Source organism: Corylus avellana, chromosome 8 (assembly GCF_965113065.1).
Source record: "Corylus avellana chromosome 8, dhCorAvel1.hap1.2, whole genome shotgun sequence".
NCBI lineage: Eukaryota > Viridiplantae > Streptophyta > Magnoliopsida > Fagales > Betulaceae > Corylus > Corylus avellana.
The window spans coordinates 5,430,341-5,451,873 of record NC_142497.1 but is presented as its reverse complement, the minus strand read 5'-3'; the positions used below and the strand labels follow the sequence as shown (position 1 = coordinate 5,451,873).

The window sequence follows — 21,533 nt, the reverse complement described above, 5'->3', positions numbered from 1 at the left end:
TCAAAATTTCTGTTAAAAAATCCTAATGACGGACATACAAAATGAGCGTTTTGATATCATAGCATTTTTTAAGAAGTGACTAAATTTTAAACCCTAGAAAATAGTTTGATAAAAGGTTAAACCCCATGAACTTCTAAAGTATTTTTCACAAATCTTAAAAATTCATTTTCTTGCAGACGGCAATTAGAATAATGTTTACACAACATATATATTTAGATTTTAAAACTATGAAACAAAGCTTCATACCCCACCCCCCCTAGAAAATAAAATAAAATTTACAACTCATTCATGTAAGATATATATCATGTATTACTAAAACAAAATCAGCGAAGGATTTTATACTATAAAAACAAAAAAACTATTGAAAATGAGAAGATCATGCAAGTCCAACTCTCATACACGCCTATATTCATCTCCGCAGTCACCAATCACTTTGAGGAGATCTTTCCCTTTACTAGAGACTTCTTGTATGCTGTTTACATCATCCTCGTCAAGAACAAGAGAAAACACAGCATTGGAATCTTGAATATGTTCTGCCAGCCCAAGTCTAACACCAACCATTGATCCTGCCACTGCTGGCTGCAGTTTTCCAAACCAAACCAAAACAAAGTGAGTTTCTCAATGTAGGTAGTTGGAAGTCAAAATAGAATCTGATCTATTATCCAGTGGGAAAATCGATTTTACCTGATTTAGTATGTATTTCACAGCAACGGTTGGAATTGAAACCCCATGTTTAGAAGCTACTTTTTTAAGCGTTTTAAGCAGAACTTGGAACTGGCTCCATCCTCCCCAGGCATCAACCATCTGCCATATAGAGCAAAATAATTTTAGACAGAAGATTTGGATTTATCATCAGCATGCATAAAATTCAAATTGGGTAAATTGCACTTTACCCTCCTAAACTACCACCCCAATTGCACTTACACATCCAAATTACGCTACTACTCAAAGCAACTCAAACCTACAAACTACCAAAATATTTTGAGTTGCACCATGAGTCAGATCTAACCGTTAGTTTGGATGAAAATTTTAACAAGCGTGCATGAACCTCTTACTTTGCCAATAAATACCCTCAGTTTGAGGGATACAACTATGAAACTGCCCTTGGTGAGGCAAGCTGAGGCTTGGGCTGGGTGGCTGTGTTGTCTTCTTTTGGGGTGGCCACACAGCCATCCCTAAGAAAAAATTGGGGATGGCCACGCAGCCACCCACTGTTTTCTCTTGGGCCAACTCTAGGGTGGCTGCGTGGCAACCCATTGTTTTCTCTTAAGGGTGGCCCCTTCTCTTCTCCTGGGGTGGTCATGCACCACCCTGTCTTTTTCTGAGATGGCTGCAATGGACCCAAGCCACTAGGAGAAGAATAATTTTGTAATTTTCTCTCTAACTAGGATATTTTTGGCAGAATAAATGATTCATGTGCACGTGATTGGGCATGTGTTAACATTTCCATCCAAACTAACAGTCAAATTTGTCTGAAGGCGTACTCTGAAATTTTTGATAGTTTATAGGTCCAAGTGTAGTAAGTCGTAGTTTGTATGTACAAGTGCAATTAAGGTAGTAGTTAAGGGGGACAATGAAGTGTAATTTATCCATTCAATTCCCCCCAACACACACAAAAACACGCTCCTCAAGTAATTATATAAGGACTTCATACCCTTTTGTACTTCTGGAGGGAGGGTGTGTTTAACGGAGGGCCAGCAAAAGGAATGGCTAAGTTGGTGTCGAGGAACTTCTCAGATAATAGACCACCCATTACTGTTCCATACCTGCATTAGAAATGATTATATTCAAGAAAGAGAAAAGAATAAAATTGGTTAGATTTCAATATGAAGATCTAACAGAAACTATAAAATGTTTTATAATTATTAACACCTAAGTTTGTTATATTTAGATTATCTACTGATAGTGTCTTTATGGCCAATTTGAAGTGCCAAAAACTAAACGAAGAACCAAACTGTTCTTGTGTTGTTAGAAAAACAACTCATGTTTAAGATGATTCGATTATAGGACCGTCATAACTAGATCCTACTGCAGTGGAGGATTGCTGACTAGATAATATTACTGTCTGTGTTCACGTCCATTAGTGTGTGTGTGTGTGAGAGAGAGAGAGAGAGAGAGTAGAGACGTTATAAGTTTGACTCCTGTAAGCTGACAAAGCTCTGCCATTTTCTGTTGAGGACGCATGTCAACAATTGAATGTTGCACCTAATAAGATTACATTATCAATATGTATTAGAACATAATACATTGCATAATAGGAGCACAAAAACACATTTAGGCATAAAAACGTACAATATATCTAGCATATACCTGATTGCTTACGACAGGAATCTCGTTTTCTAAGATTATTTGCAATCTTTCTGTGTCGAAATTTGTTAAAGCAATCGTCTTAATTTTACCTGCAAACCACTTGCTGAAATAATCTGATCAAATCGAGAAATGTTGTCTCATATATCAATTGTAATTTAATAAGAGAAATGATACTCACCTTCTTCTTTCAGATCTGTAAGGTGTTTTAGTGCATCAATGTAACCAGGATTTGAATAGTCCCACCTATTTCAAGGAGAAAACGAGAAAAGTGCCATCAGAGAATAATAAATTCAAAGAGAAAACTTTATTAAGTTATTGCCTATTATTATAAGATGGGCCTAATACAATTAAAGAGCCATAAATTATATTTTTGAGTTATTAAAATAGTAGAATATACACAAACTATAATATATGGAATAGTTGCAATCAAGAAAGAAAACAACAAATTAGCATACAACAGATTTTTCCTCCAAACTAGATTGGAAGAATTTTCTCCAACCCAGTCTATAAAATTGTCATGTGTTCTTGGACCATGTGAGAAACACATGTTTTTTTAATAGCATTAAAAGAGTTGGAGGATTTTTTTTTTTTTTTCTTTTGATAAGTAAAAGGGTTGGAGGAAATTGAAAAAATGTGCTTATCGCATGCAATTAAAAAAAGCTTATGATTCTCAAGTAATGCTAAAAGTTCATCCCATGTCCTTCTTATGTTCCTCCAAGAATGATATGGCTTTTAAAATTACCATTAAGCTTGTGATTGATCATTATTGGATAATGATCAAATGATGATTTTAAAAGCCACTTCATTTTTGAATGGACACAAGAGTGACATATAAGGGATTTCTAGAATCACTCATGATTTTCACATGTTACGGTGCACATGACAATTTTATAGACTAGGATAGAGGATCCTCCAACTCTGTCTATTGGCATATATCAGAACCAGCTTGTCTATTGGGTGCCTGACATGGTAATCATTTATACTGGACTCTACTTGTTACACGAATTAAAAGTGTGTGAAAGTGCAGTATTTGTTAAACTTCATGTCTTATGAAGCTAATCTTGAACAGGGTTTAATTAAATAAATCTTCCACTTACTTAAGGGAAAAATTATACAAAAAGGTAAATCCAGAAAAAAATGGTTTCAGAAAAATCCTGCTAGTATCTGGTTTCATGCCAAATGGGCTAATGTGTGGTACATAGAAGTTAGCATCGCTCTAATACATTGACATCTCTCAACAAACATCAATACTAGATAAAATTTTAGCCATTTTATTTGCTTTCAAGAGAAATGGAATCAGATCAAACAAAAATTTTCATCAAGTCTTTAACTTCATCCAATATTCAAACATACCATTACCATTTATAGCATTGAAATGATCAAACACTACATATAATGATATTAGGTGTTCACATCACTAGAAAAGTTATGCAGCCACATCCATCAAATTACCACAATAAGTCAGTAGAGAAGAAAAAAAAATACCAATGAAACTGAAGCATATCCAAGGAAGCCACATCCATTCTCTTCCGTGAAACATCTATGCTCTCCTTTACATACCTACTTGTCATCTTAACCGGTGGTGGCACCCATTTAGTAAGCCTGCATCACATAATAGAACAAACATACTATAAAGTTCCTTTCTATATTGTCCCAAACACTTAGAATAATGAATCAAATGGCTTTAGTTTTATTTCTTTTCCAAGGTAACCCAAATATACAAACTGGATTTGGGTTGCTCCAAAAAATATAATTAATAGCTGGCCTGCACTCTCATCTCCAATATGCTGTTAGTAACTCACCCTCTAACGTTATCCAAGAATTCTGGTGGGCGCTCTCGACGAACTCGATTTATAAAGATGCCATATAAGTCTTCGGCAGGCCCATCTACAACATCAAAAGATTCAAACAATAAGAAACGACCCCGAACTCTCAGATTCAAATTCAAAAGCAGCAAATCAATTACCAAAGAAATCCAATCTCCATACATCAAGTACCAACATAAAAGACAACCCAAGAACTGTAAAGCATGATTTACTTCTTAATCATCTATAAAATGGACAACATAACAGCAAGTAACCAAAAGGCCTGACTACCATACACTATTCAATTTCATGCGAACAAGAAAGTTGCAGCAACATGCACACACACATGAACAAGTAGTATAAGCTATTGTCCGTGAGAAGTATTACATATTTCGTCCATATCAAAGGTGGTGCGTCTGGCATCCGCATATAGCATAGCATCAACTGCATTGTCCTGATCAATTCTACCCCACCCACCATTCATGCCACATCCCATTTACAACCCCGCAGATGTATAATAAATCCTTCCCATTCTTAACCACTATTCTTGTCTTTGATTAGCACACACCCCACTGGTCCTAAACTAAGTTTTCATGGTCCACTATATCTTTTGGCTTTTGTGTTGATTGAGTTGAGCATGAATTTGCTCAAGGAATGGTGTAGGAGCATCCTCATTGGGTTAGTCAAAGGTTGTTTCGGCTAGCCTTGTAGCAAAAACTAGTAAAAAACTATCTGCATCCAGCTGGCCATTTTAGCCACAAAGATAGCTAGCCATTACAGTACTCAACAAATTACACTCAATAAACCAAAAGAAATTATTTCTTTATTCGGTCGATTCTCTCTCCTCCCACTTTAAAAAATATGATTGTTGAAAGAAGAGTAAAGAAAAAATATTTAAATGGAATAGTGAAAGTGGATTAGCTAAAATAGAGAGTGAGATATATGTGATTTAGAAAAGTGAGTAGCTAAAATAGAAAAATGTAATTCTTTAGCTAAAATTTGTTGAGCTGGATGTGAATGCTCTAACAACTCTAAAGACATTTTACTTAACAATTTTGAAGTCATTTCATATGTGAATGCAGAGAGGTGCTTAGAGGAGGTTGCCAAATACAGATATGGATTTCAGGGTTCACTTGCCCCCGGCATCTGGGGTGTGGAGCCCACCTGCCCTGCAACACCCTCTCTGTGAAGTACCCGAATTGCAAGCAATTCAGGCACCACCAATTATAGGGAATTCTAGTCCAACGAGCTGCCCGAATTACATGTGAGTGGGCAAGTGGCCCCCAGCCACCAGTTCGGGCACCTGCCCGAGTTGGGACACAAATAGGTGGAACCTATCTGCCCTCTCATGTATTGAATGCAGTACGGGCATCAAATTCCACCCAATCCCATTTGCCAAATACACCAAGTAGTTTTATCCTATTTGCTTCCCATGGTGCTCCCTCCCCCAATCCGATCCTCTTGGCAAAACAAGCAAAGAAACTTCATAGATAACACCTTATCGCTTGGAGCTCAATTAAAAACAAGAATGTAAAGAATGGAGGAAAACTGTCACATTATTTCTCCCTACTTTACAGAAAGGCTTATTTGTCAATTGGGACAGTGAAGCCGAAAACACACACACACAAAAGCGTAACGTGTTCAAGTGGTGACAAAGAACAGGCCACGTGGTTTAGTTAAAGATGTACATATGAATATTTATGCAACAACCCGTCTGAGAAGTTTTGTAACCGCCCGATGAAAATATTCCACGCAAATGAGAACTTACAGTGATCGGCCATGTCGAAGGTGGAGAGGCCGGCGTCGGCGTAGCGGAGCATGGCCTCAACGGCGTCGTCTCGATCGATTCGGCCCCAACCGCCACTGGTCTGCCACATCCCGTTCAGGACTCGGCATATGTCCAGGGAATCGTTCCCCTTCCTGAGCGTCACTCGCTGAGTCTGCTCGGCGATTCCCTGGCTGCACCTCACCGAGTTCAGTCGCGAGTGGCGCCGATTCAGGGCCTTCGTTCTAGTTGATTTGATATGGGGAATGTTTGCAAAGACTGAGGAGTGTACAGTCGCTGACATTGCCATCGACAGGAGTGAAGATACCGGAAGAGTATTGGAGGGTACGGACTATGGGGAGGATAAGGCGTCTCGGCGCCTTGGCCATATGTCAATGCCCTTCTAGAGTTTTGAAAGACAATTATACCCCAATGTCAATTTTTTTTTTTTTTTTTTATGTCGGAATTGAAATTTTGGAATGGATAAGGAAATTTTCAAAGTACAAGTATTTACATTTTAACATATGATTTCTCTACTTGCATTTCTTCCAAAAGGATCAATCTCCATTTCAAAGGAAATGGAGAGGGTTAGAATTTTATAAGATTGTCATATAACTTTTGAGACATATAATATTCATCCATCTCTTATTTATCTCTTGTTTAAAATAAATGTTATTCAACATTTTCAAGTGTTCATCCTGCATGCATAGATGTGAACGTGTCAAATAGACAAGAATGTTAAGAGATTGACACTTAGAATGATGAGTCACATTTATTCTTTTTTAAATCCATTAAATTCATTAGTGACTTTGATAAAAATAAATAAAAATGGATAAAGATTGGAAAAATTGCGCTACTCATTATTTTTAGGACATAAATTTCTTCCAAACCAGTCTAGAGGAAATATCTTTTAACCTATTTAAAATAGTGTCAAGTATCTATAAACATTTAAAATGTTAGTTTAAGTTAGTAAACTAATATTAATGACCTTAAAAATTGAATATGCGTTTTAAATGTTTATAGACACTTTATACTATTTTAAATAGATTGAAAGACTCTAAACTGGTTTGAAAGAAATTTCTGTCCTTATTTTAAAGGACGTGAGACGGGCTACTAAAAATTATACGTTATACGTTATGTTAAGGCTTATACGATAGATTTATAGAAGGGTATATGGAGGAAAACTCTCACTTTATTTCTCTCTACTTCGCAGAAAGGGCTTATTTGTCAATTGGGACAGTAAAGCGGAAAACAAATGAACACAAAAGCGTAACGTGTTCAAGTGATGACGAAGAAGAGGCCGCGTGGTTTAGTTAAAAGATATACTACAAATATTTATGCAACAACCCGCCAGAGAGGTTTGTAACCGCCCAATGAAATTTTTCCACGCAAATAAGAAAGATGATTAAAAAAATAAAAAAGAAGAGTACTTACAGATATCGGCCATGTCGAAAGTGGAGAGTCCGGCGTCAGCGTAGCGGAGCATGGCCTCAACGGCGTCGTCTCGATCGATTCGGCCCCAACCGCCACTGGTCTGCCACATCCCGTTCAGGACTCGGCATATGTCCAGGGAATCGTTCCCCTTCCTGAGTGTCACTCGCTGGGTCTGCTCGGCGATTCCCTGGCAGCAACTCACCGAGTTCAGTCGCGAGTGGCGCCGATTCAGGGCCTTTGTCCTTGTGGATTTGATATGGGGAATGTTTGCAAAGACGGAGTGTACAGTCGCTGCCATTGCCATCGACACGAGTGAAGATACCGGAAGAGAATTGGAGGGAATGGGGAGGAAGGGATAAGGCGTTTTGGCGCCTCGGATGTATGTCATGCCCTTCCGAAGTTTCAAAAGACAATTATACCCCAATCTCAGAATTGGAATTTTGGAATGGATAAGGAAAAATTCAAAGCAAAAATTTTTACATTTTCATAAAGAGAAATGCTTGGTGTACCAAATTTTTATCAAAAAATAGATACCAAGACAACGTAGAACTTATTCATTAGAAAGAATCAAAACAATTAATAAAAATAAATGTTATGGATGCCAATAAATAAGCATTTATCAATAGTTTCTATACTTAAAAATGGCATAAGTTACATAATTTTGAAAATTTATAATTTTAAAAAAATTGTAGGAGATTCTGACGAGCGCTTCAAATCAATGAATGAGTATCACGATCATGAAACCCTAACTCCTCCCTCTCCTTTCTCCTGTTGAATTTGGTCGCCTTGGTGGCTTGCTTTTCTCTCATGTTACCTTCCACTCTCATATTTCTTCTTTGTATTTGTCATTCTTTTTTGGCAATAAAGACACAGCTATGTGCTCCGTTTGATAGCCGAGAAGTTGTGTATGAGATGTCAATAATGGAATTTGTGTGTGAAATTAAAATATACTAAGAAATGCCTGCTCAAATATTTCTCTCGATTAGTCTTTCTTGACAAGCTTTGAAGAAGAAACTGAATATTTGCCATGCTCTTTCAAGTTAAACGCTGGTCTTGTGTTCGGCAGAGGAACGGGGCTGTCTTCGCTTTGGTTGATTGCTAGGAGATGGGGTTTGGAGAATAGAGATGATCGGGTTTGGAACATCACATTCGTTTTGGTGATGTTCTAAGCTGATGTGGCTGGCTGTTATTGATGGTGTAAAGGACTTCGTTTACACTCGGTCCTTAGAGAAGTTATTTTCAATCTAAATTCGAAATTTCAACTTAACAGGCGCCTCTAACAGACGCCTACATGAACACATTACAGTAAAGCCTAATAGGGTTCTTTACTGGTTGGTTTATCCACCAAAGGCAACCTGTATTAAGCAACTTCCAGCAGCTAACAGTTGCACCCATGAGCAATCAAAACAAGCAACTCATTCCAGTAGGAAAAAAAAGAAAAACAAACAAGGAACCTCATGTGCATGAATTTTCAATTATCGATCAGATGTCATGCTAGTAAAGGCACCGAGCAGTGCTTATGATGCTACTGTGTGTAATGGCTGAGTAGTTTTGTTTTTGGAAACTGAGCACTGCCCAATAAGAAGATGGCAAAAGCTTAGTTGCAGACAAAGCTTTTGTTTGTATAGCATCCCTTGAGAACGCATGCAACCATGTAGATGAATCAGCTATTATCAAAAAACCTAATATAAAGTATTTCAATCCTTCACTTCCACGAACTTCCTCTCATAAAACTGGAAGAGAATTTGATGGCACACAAGATCGGTTTTGTTGTCTGCTCTTGAGTCTGATAATCCTCCGCTCCATCTGCTCACAAATGTGTTGGGATAATTTAAGTTTAGAAAATAAAAAAGAAACAGAAAATTTATTATTTTCGAAGATATTACCAATGGTCTATTAACCTATGCCTTCTACAGAGTTTCATAATCATACAGATTTTAAAACAAAATAAAATTTTTATTTGTTGTGACAGAATCACATTAGTGCTAGTGTTGAGAGTGAAAGATTTTTGCAAAAAGTCCTTTTACCGTTATGGAGCGTGGGTTATATAAATGTTGAGCATTGAATAAGGTGTTAAGAGCTGATCCCCGTATCCTCCAAATCCGAGGATTAGGGGTATGGTGCTGGCATGGCCGAGTACCACGTGTCAACCGAAGGGTGATCTCCATACCCTTAAATGAGACTTGGACAGATATGCCCTCCGTATCCCCCAAATCATGGGATTCAGGGTATAGTGTGACGATTACTTTGACTTCTGGGGGACACGATCCGAATATTGCGTTGTCATATTAATTACTAAGCGATGAGGGCTTGAGCAACCAAAGTGAGGCAAGAACCCCGATTGGATGTAAAATGTTGATATATGGAACTCAATAATGGGCTGCGATCGACTACAGCGGTAGCGAGTTGGGCCTTAGCAGCCAGCCCAATTCCCAACAATTACTCCCCAATTCCCCTATATGACGTGTCGGGGAAGATAACGGAAACATGTTTCAAGAATGGTGCCAGCCTTTGACTTTCGCGCCCGTTAAGCTTTTGATGTGCCGGTTCGAATTCCGATCCTTGATGATATTCTGCCGTGTGTAGCAAACGTCTCTTCAACTTGGAGAGGACCGTACTGTCCGTACGACTTCTGAGACACCTACTCATGACGGTCCCCGGTTATCGGATTCACTTTTTATGTTCTCATCTACATGAACTGGCGGGAGCTCATCTTCGTCCAAGTGTTGCACACTTGCTCTTCAATTCCAACTGTTACCGTATCCCGCGTCTTTTAAAATCACCAACATGATCTTCATTATGGGCATGATAGATCCAACAATCCTCCTAGAATCTTCGGCAACAACGTTTCCAAGGACAATGTTCCTATGAAGGCGGTCAAGTCCGATCCCAATCTCTGCAAGGCCAGAGGTCTGTCCTCACTCCCAAAGACGTAAACAGGCTACAGAGGGCCTACACAATCTCGGAGAACGTAGCCACTCGGATCTCAGATTGCATCACCAGGGCAGAGCCGAGCGACAAGATGCATGAAGTTTGAGTTTATGAATCAATGTTTAAAGCCAGCTCCTTGCTTATTTAGAGTTGGCCCCTAGCGAAATCAAGCCAAACATGTGGAAATACCTTATATCTTCTTGTGTGTTATCACTTGTTGCAGAGTACCATGGAGGTGGTGAGTCTGCTCTCATACCATCTTGACTTGTCAAGGGGATCATCAGAGGTGGGCCTTCAACATTCTCAACTCCATTTACATTTAACTCCAATCCCATCTCTAATATACCCATCCATCTGTCAGCTTCCATTTTAAGCGACAACATAACATCCTTCAATGGTTGAAAATTGAAGGCACCTTCCAAAACAGATGTATTCGAACCATCATCTCCAGCTTGAACAACATGATCTTTGGGCAATAATCGTGCCTCCTTCCTTCCAAAAATTTCCATAGCCTTCACTCTTTGTTTTCCAGTAATGACCATAATGCCTCTGCTCGAATACTCTCTTACCTAAAAGTGCCCTTTCCCTTCCAGCATCTTTGCGTAGAATAGTCCACCATCCACAGCAACACCAGGTTATCACCAGACCCCATTCCTGCTCCCACCTGCACCTTTCTGCTCAAGGTGCTTCACCAACCGCCTCATCTGAGAGAAGCAATTGCCCCATCCACTTCTGTCTCAACCCTCTAGAACTATGATAGAACTACGCCGCCCTCCACCGCCATATTTCGAAAGCTCCATAAACCTTTTGTGATTGTTCTCTCGTCGCTGCATAACGTAAGATGTGTTTCCATGTCGAGGGTCCTACAAAAGTCTCTCAATTCATCTCCTTTAATCAATGCCTCCATTGAATTCATCAGCCAAACCACACTCGGCCTGCCCAAAACCACCCCTCAAAAATACCTCTACTTCTCTCTGCTAAATGAACACCACCATTCGCAATCTCAGACTGAATCTCATAAGATTTTGCTTCCACATAGAAATATCCCAAGTAACCCATCACTCAATTACAAAAACAATAAAAAAACAAAAATTTTGATGACGAAAACTCCAATGCAAACTCTCACGCGCCGAAACTCACCCTCACACACTAACACCTAAGAGAGACCACATACACGAACTTCATAGGTATAACCCATCTAGAAGCCATGCCATTGTCACATTTCTTCTTGTTCTTCTTCCTTGTGTGTTCAAGGATTCAAGAAAGAGAGTTATTCTTCTTTTCCTAATGTTTCCGCCACGTCATTAATGCTGAGGTGGTAAAGTTTGAATTATAAAATTTGAAACTAATTGTTAGGATTTAAGAAACTCTACAAGCTAGAGTTTTTTAGGAGCTTTAGAAGATCCTTATTAATTGTGTTAATATATGTTCGAGGATCCTTCTTCTTTGTTAATGCATGTTCAATAGGATTCCTATATGGTCAATTAAACAAGAAAAAAAGTCAAGGATAGACTTCTTATGGATGAATTTGTTAAATTGTATTTGCATTTCATTGAGAGAAAGTGTGTGAGAAAGAAAAGCTAACTCGAAAAATGGTTTACTGTTTTAAGAAAGAGAAACCATTTTATGGAAACTAGAAAAGGTTTTCTTGGTCAACCAAAAATGTTTCTGGTTTGACCATGATTTTCGGTCATAGCAAACACCAGAAAATAGGAAAAACATTTAAAAAAAAAATCCCTCAAAACAAATGGAGCCTTTGTCCTAAGTATCAGGGTTCGATCTTTTTCTCTCCAAAGAAGACTTATGAAGATCAAGGAAATAAAGTCAAATATCCAAAAGAACATGGAAATGTGTAGAATGCCTCTTAAACCATATCATGAAAGTCCAAAAGACAGAAATAAATATTGTGCAATACCTGAACATAGGCCTCCAGCTTGTTTCGGGTGTGAGCAAATTCATTCTTTATCCAAATTAAGGCTTTAGACAAACTGAAAAAGTAAAATTTTCAATAAAAAAAAGCAGTGCGTTAATAATTAAGTTATGCAAATATAGACAGTTTCAATTAAGAAAGATTAAAAGAGGAAAGAGCGTAAAGAAGATCTTAACGTAAAAGACATGTATTTAGTACCTGCAGAACTGAGTAATATTGGCATATCCATTCAACAATAGCAATTAAAAAAGAACGGAAAGATAAACTTAGTGATTGAGTAAATAAAAGAAGCTATCCCTTAATTGGAAATGTAGGTTTACAATACTGGGGGCATACTAAAGTCTAAAGCTGCTCAGATGTCCTTGAGCTTCTAGGTTGAATGTGGCACAAAACATACATAAAAAAGCACAAGACCAGTTGAAAATCAATGTCATACATACAGATTGCAAGTAACATGAATGTAGCAAATCTGCAATGCACAAAATAATCAATGCGGTTGAGAAAGAGAGTGAGAATCTACATGACCAATTTTTTGTATAGAGAACAAAGCCAGTTAGTGGGTATTCATGTGCCTGTGAACATAGTAATGGAGAAGGTAATAGCCAATATAGAATTAGTATGTTCCTGATCTTCTCTTTGTAAGGTGACCTTGATGGGTATATTCACCATAAAACCTTTGCTCAGATAACTGCACTTATCACCCTGGGTGCCATTATTTGTCTAACCAAGTTGGCTACCCTATTGTTAACGCCACTAAAATAGTTCTGCTACAGATTGGTGAATACTCAAATTTGGGTTTACGGTTAAATTGATGAGAAAAATGAAAGAGAAATAAAATATTGTAAAAAAAAAATACTAGATATGCATATTTTTAATGAAGGAAATTATATAAATTATCTAATTCGTTGTCGTTTATCAGGGACAATATTAACTACTCGGTAGAAATTTGAGAGCAAAATCATTTGTGAAAAAAAAAAAAAAAGGTACCTTCTGGGATACATGTCAGAGAACATTACCAGCCTTTGCAACCAAGCTGGGATCTCTTCCCTTTTAAGGAAAGAGATGTCTAGGGTTCAACCCAAACAAGAGAGGACTACCTCCAATTGTGTAACATAAATACATATATACATATGTTACACAATGGAGCCAGGTTCGTATCCTTAAGAAAAGAGATGTCTCAGGTTCAACCCAAAGAAGAGAGAGAGAGAGAGAGAGAGAGAGCTTCATTGTGTAACATGCATACATATATTATATAAGTATGTATGTAGGTAGTGTATGTGTGCGTACGTATGACAAAGCACTCCTCTAACTTGACATATGCTATAAATGTTGATGTGAAAACAAGAAAAAGAAGAGGATTAAGTAACTCACATCGTAACTAAGCACAAATATGTAATAAAGTACCTTAATTTACCAATTAGTATTTCCCACTTCATAAAATAACATAAAAATAAAATCAATTGAAATACATGATAACGAGAGTTTAACTTCAGATAAGTACAATAGATACATAAAAATCAGACGAGGTTGAACTAGAAATGAATTTAACAAGGCGGTTTATGATGGGAAAAATGAAAATAAATTACTGGAAAAATGTGTTGAAAGCTAAAAACATCAGACAATATTTTCCAACTTGTTTGGATGGATGATTATTTTTTTTATATGGACAAACAAAGAGCAAGAACCGCACAAAGAGCAATTATATAGCAAAATAGTTTGGAAAGGGAAAGGAAAAAAGCATAGTCACAATTACAAGACTTCAAGAAGTAATCACATGTAAACTTTACACAGACAAGGAGGACAAGAACTGCCATCTGATATATTTCCATTACATTCCTTCCAATTATTTTTCCAAATGGAAGGATTAGACAAAGTAGTGAAATAGATCAATGAACAACCTACTTTATATTAGAAGAACAGTCACAAGCATTCACTTCTTTTGCAACAGATACAGTCTGGTAGCATATACAGGGACCATTGAATAGAGCCTTTGACTGGACCCGCTGGTCCCATCAGAGCTAAATTTGATATTTCAGGGGTCAAAACAATAATCCAGGTATATAGCATGTGAAAATGCAAGGTTTCTGCAGGTATAATTAATTTTCAAAATTTATTAGCAACTTCTCTTCAAAAAGATATGAAACCTGATTTCTTCTTCTCTATAAGGCATCATAAATTTTTAGTCTGTGTGAATAACAGGAAGCCCTCTTACTTTTCCTTGTTCATCTGATTACAAGCCTGAATGAGATCAACACATGCAAGTCCCACATGCTCAGCACCAATGCTGTAACACCAAATAAAAGTAAGATCCAGTTTGAAATCACTCAGAAATGGAAGGAAATGATTAATGTTCCATGTATTCCTCGGACAAATATACATCATATTGGAAATTTGGCAACAAATTCGTGATAAGGTAAAAGCTACTTTAAAAATGACACAAAAATTTAACTTTTCACACAAGTATCACATTGAACAGCTGATAATGTTGATAAGATGATCTCAATAACAAAAGGAAAGATATTTAATTTGAGGATATCAATTTTGTAGATTACACACTTTCCATTTAAACTAAAAGTAGCATGACATTTAGCCCATATCTTAAAAGTTCAAACTACAAACAATGAAGATTTTTCATATTCACCACAAGTAATGATACCCTATACTTTGTGAAATCTCATTATATTGGATTGTTCATTACCAGTAGCACTAAGAAGTTCTAGCATTCAAAGTTGTATAATCTATAAACATAAATCAGGAAGTTCAGCTTCTGATTTAACTTTGGACCAAAACGCAGCACATGCAAAGGTGAGATGATTTCCTTCTGCCTATACGTGCACTCAGGTGCACATCAAGAACGAGATGTATCTGCATGTCAATCACATTTTCCTTAAAACTTCAAGCATAAAGGGTATATCTGAGGTATTTAAGTGTTCAACTATAATTGACACCTCTCTTTGGGTAAAACAAAGATACTATGCAGCATATCATATCTGTAACGTGAATATTCACTATTCACTTATACACAAGTATCCACGTATAAAAAGGGACACTTAGAAAGGCCACCTATTATGAGTCTCTGCTCAAGACAAGGCACATCATGAACATATATCTTATACCCATGTGAAATTGCAAACAGCAAAGGGGTGTTTGGTACATTTTGACTAAAGCTCATCATGGGGACCTCATAGAATGCCTAAGATGGTATTAGACAAGCCACAGCTCCAAATGTCTAAACAAGCTGAAAAAAGGTGTTTACCAACTGCAAGAGAATGTTATAGGTACCAAATTGCCAGGACAGATCATGCAAAACTAGGGTGCCCTCTTAGAACCCATACTACTTATGGATACAGTAAAGGAACTGCCCTAAGACAAAGATAAGGTAGTAGTATTTGAGAAGGCTAGATAGAAGGACTTGATGAGTTCATAAGACAAAGTCAAGCTAGCCAACTAATTATTATTAGTAAGTAAATGACAAGTAGAACGGAAATATAACTAAGCTAGCAAAAACTATTACAAGAAGAAGAAAGAAGAAATAAGATATAAATACTAGAAAAAAAATTCTTTCAATAATAGAAATGAAATGAGAACATATTAAACCAGTAGATAGAGCTAAAAGGATAGGCCAGGCTGAAACAGAAAGGAATTTACTTAAAAAATTTGAGAAAGTCGTCTTTACACTGCCTTGGCCCCTTTAATAAGATGGACGACAAGTACAAAACCATTGATCGCAGGCATCTGGTCTTGATCAAGGCAAGACAGTTTGCAAAAAGAAGCTGTCTTTTAAACAATATTACAAGCAGCTTTTAAATATGCCACTAAAAGACCTCAACTACCTTTCCATAACAGCAGCCTGTAAGTATGCATACCATCTGTAACCTTCCCAGACCTTCTCCCCTTATCAGACATAAGTAAACATCATTAAAACAATGTAATCAATAAATTATTCTATCGTACTACCTCAAGCTTCTCTCCTCTACTTTGTGAGCCAGTGTAGCCAACTTAGAGAAATCGAAATCAGGATAATCACTGCAGATAATAAAAACATAAAAGAGAAATAACCAAGTAGGTATAGAACTAGCATCTGTAACTGAAACAATGTAAAGTTAATTGAAATGGAGGTACATGTAGGTTGTAAGCTCTGATAAGATTGTTTCTACATCAATGAAGTATGTATCAATCAACTGCACAACGTGCTCGGGTTCCTCCACACTTTTCAAAGTCTGAATCTGAGAAAACTGATCGTTTAATATCCCCTGAAAGCCATGACATGAATACACATGGACAATCACCTGATCATTCTTTTCCAAACAAATGCTCAAGCCATAATATGTGCTGCATCTCATTCAAATTTTTTTCTAACTTGTATTAAAATTCAAAAGATGCAAGAACGGGTGTATTAATGCATTATGAGGTGCAAGTATCCAAACCCCATAACAGGAAGAGAAATCTAAGAATTCAGAAGTACAAATTCAAAGCCTAGACAAATGAGAGAAGATAAACTGGCATTCATACTACAGAAGTCCCTGAAATCAATTTAATATGCAAATCCTACATAACCACCAACATAGTAGAGCAAAAGGAACCATTGGCAAAGAAAGGTATCACAAAACAAAATAAAAAACCAGATGAAAAAGAATCTGTCACCTCATCAAACAATGACTGCACATATTCTTGGAGCAGTTCTTTAAGAATAGACAAAGCCATTTCTGGATGAAATAGTGGAGAAAGCCTAAACAACTGAAACTAAAAGAAAACCTTAAACTGTGGTGAGAAAGAAACGGTTCTGCCAGAGACATACCTGCTTCCGTGTGAGGCTTAAAAGGCAGAATGAATTGCAGATGACAACAAGGCGCGTCAGGCTGTCATGAGTTAAGCATGATACCCTGTAGACATAACACCTAGAAATTGCAAATTATCATCTATGCCACAATCAATGACAAATGCTAAATCAACTCTTTTACCTTATGTCCTTCAACTCATCATCCTGGAATTGCATTACATATATAGATAAATTTAAAGGAGTTATAATTATAGAGAATGTCATACAAGCAATCTGGGAATAACGTGATAAGGGCAAACAATCGCCCGTAGTGGCAGCTCGAATGGAGCTGGTCCCCCCCTTGCCAGCAGCTCCCTTCGGATGATCCAACTATTGGACATTTATGACAATAGTTAATCAATAATAAACCATTAGAGTAGTTTCAGGTCACAATCAGTAAATTACAAACTTTAGTTTCTAATAATCAGCCAACATATTAATACATGACAGCAAACTGCCCTAGTGCGAAGTATAAAAAAGAATATTAATCTTTTCTTAATAGGAAATGAAAAAATATAATAACCTTTCCCAAAATGGCTTCACCAATAGATAGTATGTGGCAAAACTTTATCGGAACTGCAAATTACAAGATTTAGCAGAAAATAATGTCAAGCCCTGCCCAGTTGGATCCAAATATGTGCTTTTAAATGTTTAGGTTCTAGAGAATCTAAATTAAAACAACATGGTAACAAATTTGAATGAATTTACTGCTATCAATCAATGAATTAAATGATTAAGGTAAGTGCAGATCTATCATTCCTTCAAAAAGTTTAATGATAGTATTAAGTAACAAGATTTTTGGTATGTAAAGCACTTAAGTTATATGTTCTTTCAATTAGGTCCACTCCCTCTTTAACATTATGAGTTTGAAGGTGTTAGTGTGTTGGTGAGCATTACATACATTATTGACCCACTTCTTAATAGCTTAACCTTTATGGATTAAGTGATAAGTTATTATTGAATCATATATTATCTTTATTCCTCCCATTTAAGTTTGTAAGTGTTCTTAAAGGGTAGCTCAATTGGCTGGAGATCACGCCTTATGAAGCGGAGGTCACTAGTTCGAATCTCTTCTCCCCCCTCTTGTTTGGACATGTAAAAAAAATAGTTCGTAAGTGCACATTTTTTCCCTCCACATGAGATGGTTCTTCAACCCAGATCTCAGGGGGAGGAGAGAGAAAAAAAATAGAAAAGGAATTATGAAAAGAAAAGAATCAACTTATATTTGTACCTATAACCCCCATTGCCAATATTAATGGATGTGACACCATAACTAAATTTATCTAGTCATTTCGACAAAATGCTATTTACATTAATTAGGATAAAGTTTAAGAAAATCTCAAATTTATCTTTCCTGTCTTTTAAGCAAACAGACTCAAATATGGTGAACATTTATTTGCATACATAAAAGACATTTGTTTGTCATTCTCAATAATAATGATAACCAAATCACATTCCTTATTGTCCCACATTGGTTTAAAGCAACTTCTTAATTGTAAAATCTCTTTACAGATATTCATTCACTGATTATGTAACAGTATATGATTTCAATTGTTTGCTTCTTTTAGGTTAGAATTTATTTACTTGCTTCATTAAAGATGCCATCAAATAAGGCAAGCTTTTGAATTGAATCTCTATAATGAATCTAACCCCCTTCATTTTACAAAGGATTAAAAATGACAAATACTTGGGGTTAGAGAATATGTGCTTGTCTGAGAGAAGTTTTTTCTCATAGAGTTTTTGTTGACTTGCAAATGTAGTTGTATAATCTTTCCCTACTATTTAACTTCTCCACCAATGCATTACACGAGATCAGGATCACCTCCCCTTCCAGCATCATTGGCATCACTGCGATATTAGAGTTAATTTGTCTTAATTGTTGTAAGCACAGGGAATTAAAAGCAAAGGTTACAACTTTGGTACATAAACACTCAGGATACTTTTCCTCCAAGGTTCAGTTTGTGAGAAAGCTTCTTTTTTTCCCCTCATAATGAACAAGAGAAGTTAAAATTCCAACTATACAAAAACAATTAGTATTTATGGAATCTATAGAGATGACACTGCATTCATAACTCACATGAAAGGAACTTCCAAGTTCCAATGATTAAGTATGATCTTATTGTATATTTCTAGACGCCCGAAATCAGTAATAGCTGATCAAACTTGAGGCCTCTTGTGTGATAGGGAAAGTACTGGATTGTGATCATCAATGATGGAAGCTGCAAGAATACAAGTGAAGGTTTCATAACAAATTGCAAAAGGAATTACATCTCACACCATATTGAATTAATTTTATTTGAAGAATATTAAACAACATTGCATTTTTAGTTTCTTCAACTAGTCTGACAAGCACAAAGAAGTTATAGGATGTTGTTGGTGTAAAAAGTTACAGGATGTGGTTCATGTAAAAGCTTGTGTAGTCTAACTAGATTCTCCATTTTGAGGTCGGATTACATTTGTTGTTATCGGATGGTGAACATTATGTTTCCTCGGAAAAACAAAGAAGAAGATTTTTCTTTTATCTTTTAATTGGTTCAGTTATAATGAAGAACTACTTTTCTTTTCCTTCTGAAGATACCTAGTAGTTCAACTAAATAACTTAAAAGTACAAGGGGAAAAAGAGTTAATAGGAAAGTCATTAAATATAATCTCATCATGCAACATTTTTTATATTTAGTTACTACAAATGTCATTTATTATTGTGCTCAACTAAGATGTGTTGCACCATAACTAGTCCATCAGATACGAATCTCTTACTTACATCTCCATCAACTCAGATTTTCATTTTAAAAAAAGCTAGACACAAGTTCTAGGTAAAATGTTATGCCGTTAAAAAAGACAGACCTTTTCCTTCTTTTACTTTCTAGTATTTCTTATATTTGAATAAATGGAGCTTAAAGAATGTTCTGCTAAAACATGGAAATTCTATTCTAAAGTGAATCTATATCAAAAGAAAGAAAGATGGAACGGCCCCAACATCCATAATAAGCTGGAAAGACCCCACCAAAGAGGAAACAAGAAGGAAAAGGTCTGTGTCTATAACCAAGAACTTCTACAAGATTCAGAAAAGAAAGGAAAACATGAATTCTTCTTTCCAATTGTGATACCCCAAAAGTTAATCCCACATTGGGAAGATGAATTGCCCACATGGAGTGGATAGATTATAAAGAAATTCATGAGTGCTAAATTCCACATTGGTTTCTTACTAGCTGAGACTTGACTTTATAAACAATTCTATGGAGCTCAAATTATAATTTGACTAGTCATTTTGGAGTGATAGTCCAGATGTAGCTGGAGCTTTTCCTCGGTTGTTATAAATGACATCAAAGCCAGGTTAGGAACACTATGGGTGTTGAAGCACTGCATGGTGTAGACCCTAACCCTAACAAGGATGCCAAGAATTTGAGTGGGGGAGAGATTGTGACACCCGAAATAGTTAGTCCCATATTGGAAAGACTAATTGCTCACATAGAATGGGTGGATTAGTCGTCTTTCATATTGAGCCATTGAAGTAGCGTGTCGGGCTATAATTCGACAATTCAAAGGAAATGGTAAGATATGGGTAAGAGTTCTTGCAAATCTCCCTATTACCGGGAAACCTACAAAAGTAAGAATGGGAAGAGGAAAAGGAAATCTTATGGGTTGGATTGCTCATGTGAAGCTCATGGGTGCCAAGTCCTACATTGATTATTTACTAGCTAAGATTGGACATTATAAACGATTCTAAGGAGCTCCAATTGTAACTTTGACTAGTTATTTTAGAGTGATATCGCAGATGAGGCTAGCGTTTTCCTTGGGCCATTATACCCTCCTCCCTTCTCCCATCTTTCTCTCTCGACAGAGATGCACACAACAAATATCCTTCTAATCATGATCATTGGAGCATGAAATTAAGTATCAAAGAAACCACATAACCCTAATTTATTTTACCTGCTTCCCCCACCATCACTAATTAGAATAACTATTTACTAAAAGGCATTCACTTCTTCAATTTTTCGTTAATCTTGGATATTAGCTTAAAGCAGCATCAAGGAAAAATGCCTAACTCAGCTGGTTTCAAGGATTAGTGATCCATAATTAATCATTAAAACAAACTGCAACTTTTTTTACCCTATAAGTCAAATGCTCCATGATGGAAAAAAGTTTAAGATAAATATTTACCATATCTTCTAAGCAAGGAAATCCAAGGCAACAAACTTTCTAAAATTAGAAAGTGAACAACTTTTTGAGCATTTATTGCTCCATGGACCAATACTACACATATCAGTAGAAACCTAAAAAAAAAAAAACATTTAGAGCCAAAATTTAAAAACAAAAAGAAGCAATTACAAGGGCATACTCAGCAAGTTTTCCTGAAGCTAGAGATAACAAACCTTTCAGCGTCTATGTGGTTCAAAACTTGAGAAACACCTTACTTGGATATTAGGGGGATATTTAACTCTTATGAAATTATATATTTTTTTGATAATTAATGTGAAACTCTTATGAAATTATATATATAGGATGCTCAAGTAGGCTACTTCTTTAGATGATCTATGA

General features: G+C 36.5%; 2 protein-coding genes across 3 annotated transcripts; both read right to left on the bottom strand.

Moving 5' to 3' along the window:
* Positions 1 to 264: 264 nt before the first annotated feature.
* On the bottom strand, positions 265 to 7,709 carry LOC132164651 (NAD(P)-linked oxidoreductase superfamily protein). Of its 2 annotated transcripts, none has more exons than XM_088518702.1 (9): positions 7,315 to 7,709; positions 4,113 to 4,197; positions 3,796 to 3,912; positions 2,489 to 2,553; positions 2,311 to 2,399; positions 2,126 to 2,205; positions 1,655 to 1,766; positions 685 to 804; positions 265 to 579 (listed from the first exon to the last, which is right to left on the bottom strand). In XM_088518702.1, the coding sequence occupies exons 1-9, from the start codon at positions 7,700 to 7,702 to the stop codon at positions 394 to 396; spliced, it is 1,242 nt and encodes a 413-aa protein (XP_088374828.1). In that variant the 5' UTR covers positions 7,703 to 7,709; the 3' UTR covers positions 265 to 393. The 2 variants fall into 2 exon arrangements, with proteins under 2 accessions (XP_088374828.1, XP_059431178.2); XM_059575195.2 differs by lacking the exon at positions 7,315 to 7,709 and adding an exon at positions 5,884 to 6,279.
* A 524-nt stretch (positions 7,710 to 8,233) lies between these two features.
* LOC132162796 (histidine-containing phosphotransfer protein 2) lies at positions 8,234 to 20,940 on the bottom strand. The gene is made up of 10 exons (XM_088518708.1): positions 20,925 to 20,940; positions 19,072 to 19,147; positions 17,222 to 17,324; positions 17,137 to 17,159; positions 16,974 to 17,073; positions 16,298 to 16,428; positions 16,133 to 16,201; positions 14,388 to 14,459; positions 12,161 to 12,233; positions 8,234 to 9,120 (listed from the first exon to the last, which is right to left on the bottom strand). The coding sequence occupies exons 1-10, from the start codon at positions 20,938 to 20,940 to the stop codon at positions 9,040 to 9,042; spliced, it is 744 nt and encodes a 247-aa protein (XP_088374834.1). The 3' UTR covers positions 8,234 to 9,039.
* Between the last annotated feature and the right edge of the window lie 593 nt (positions 20,941 to 21,533).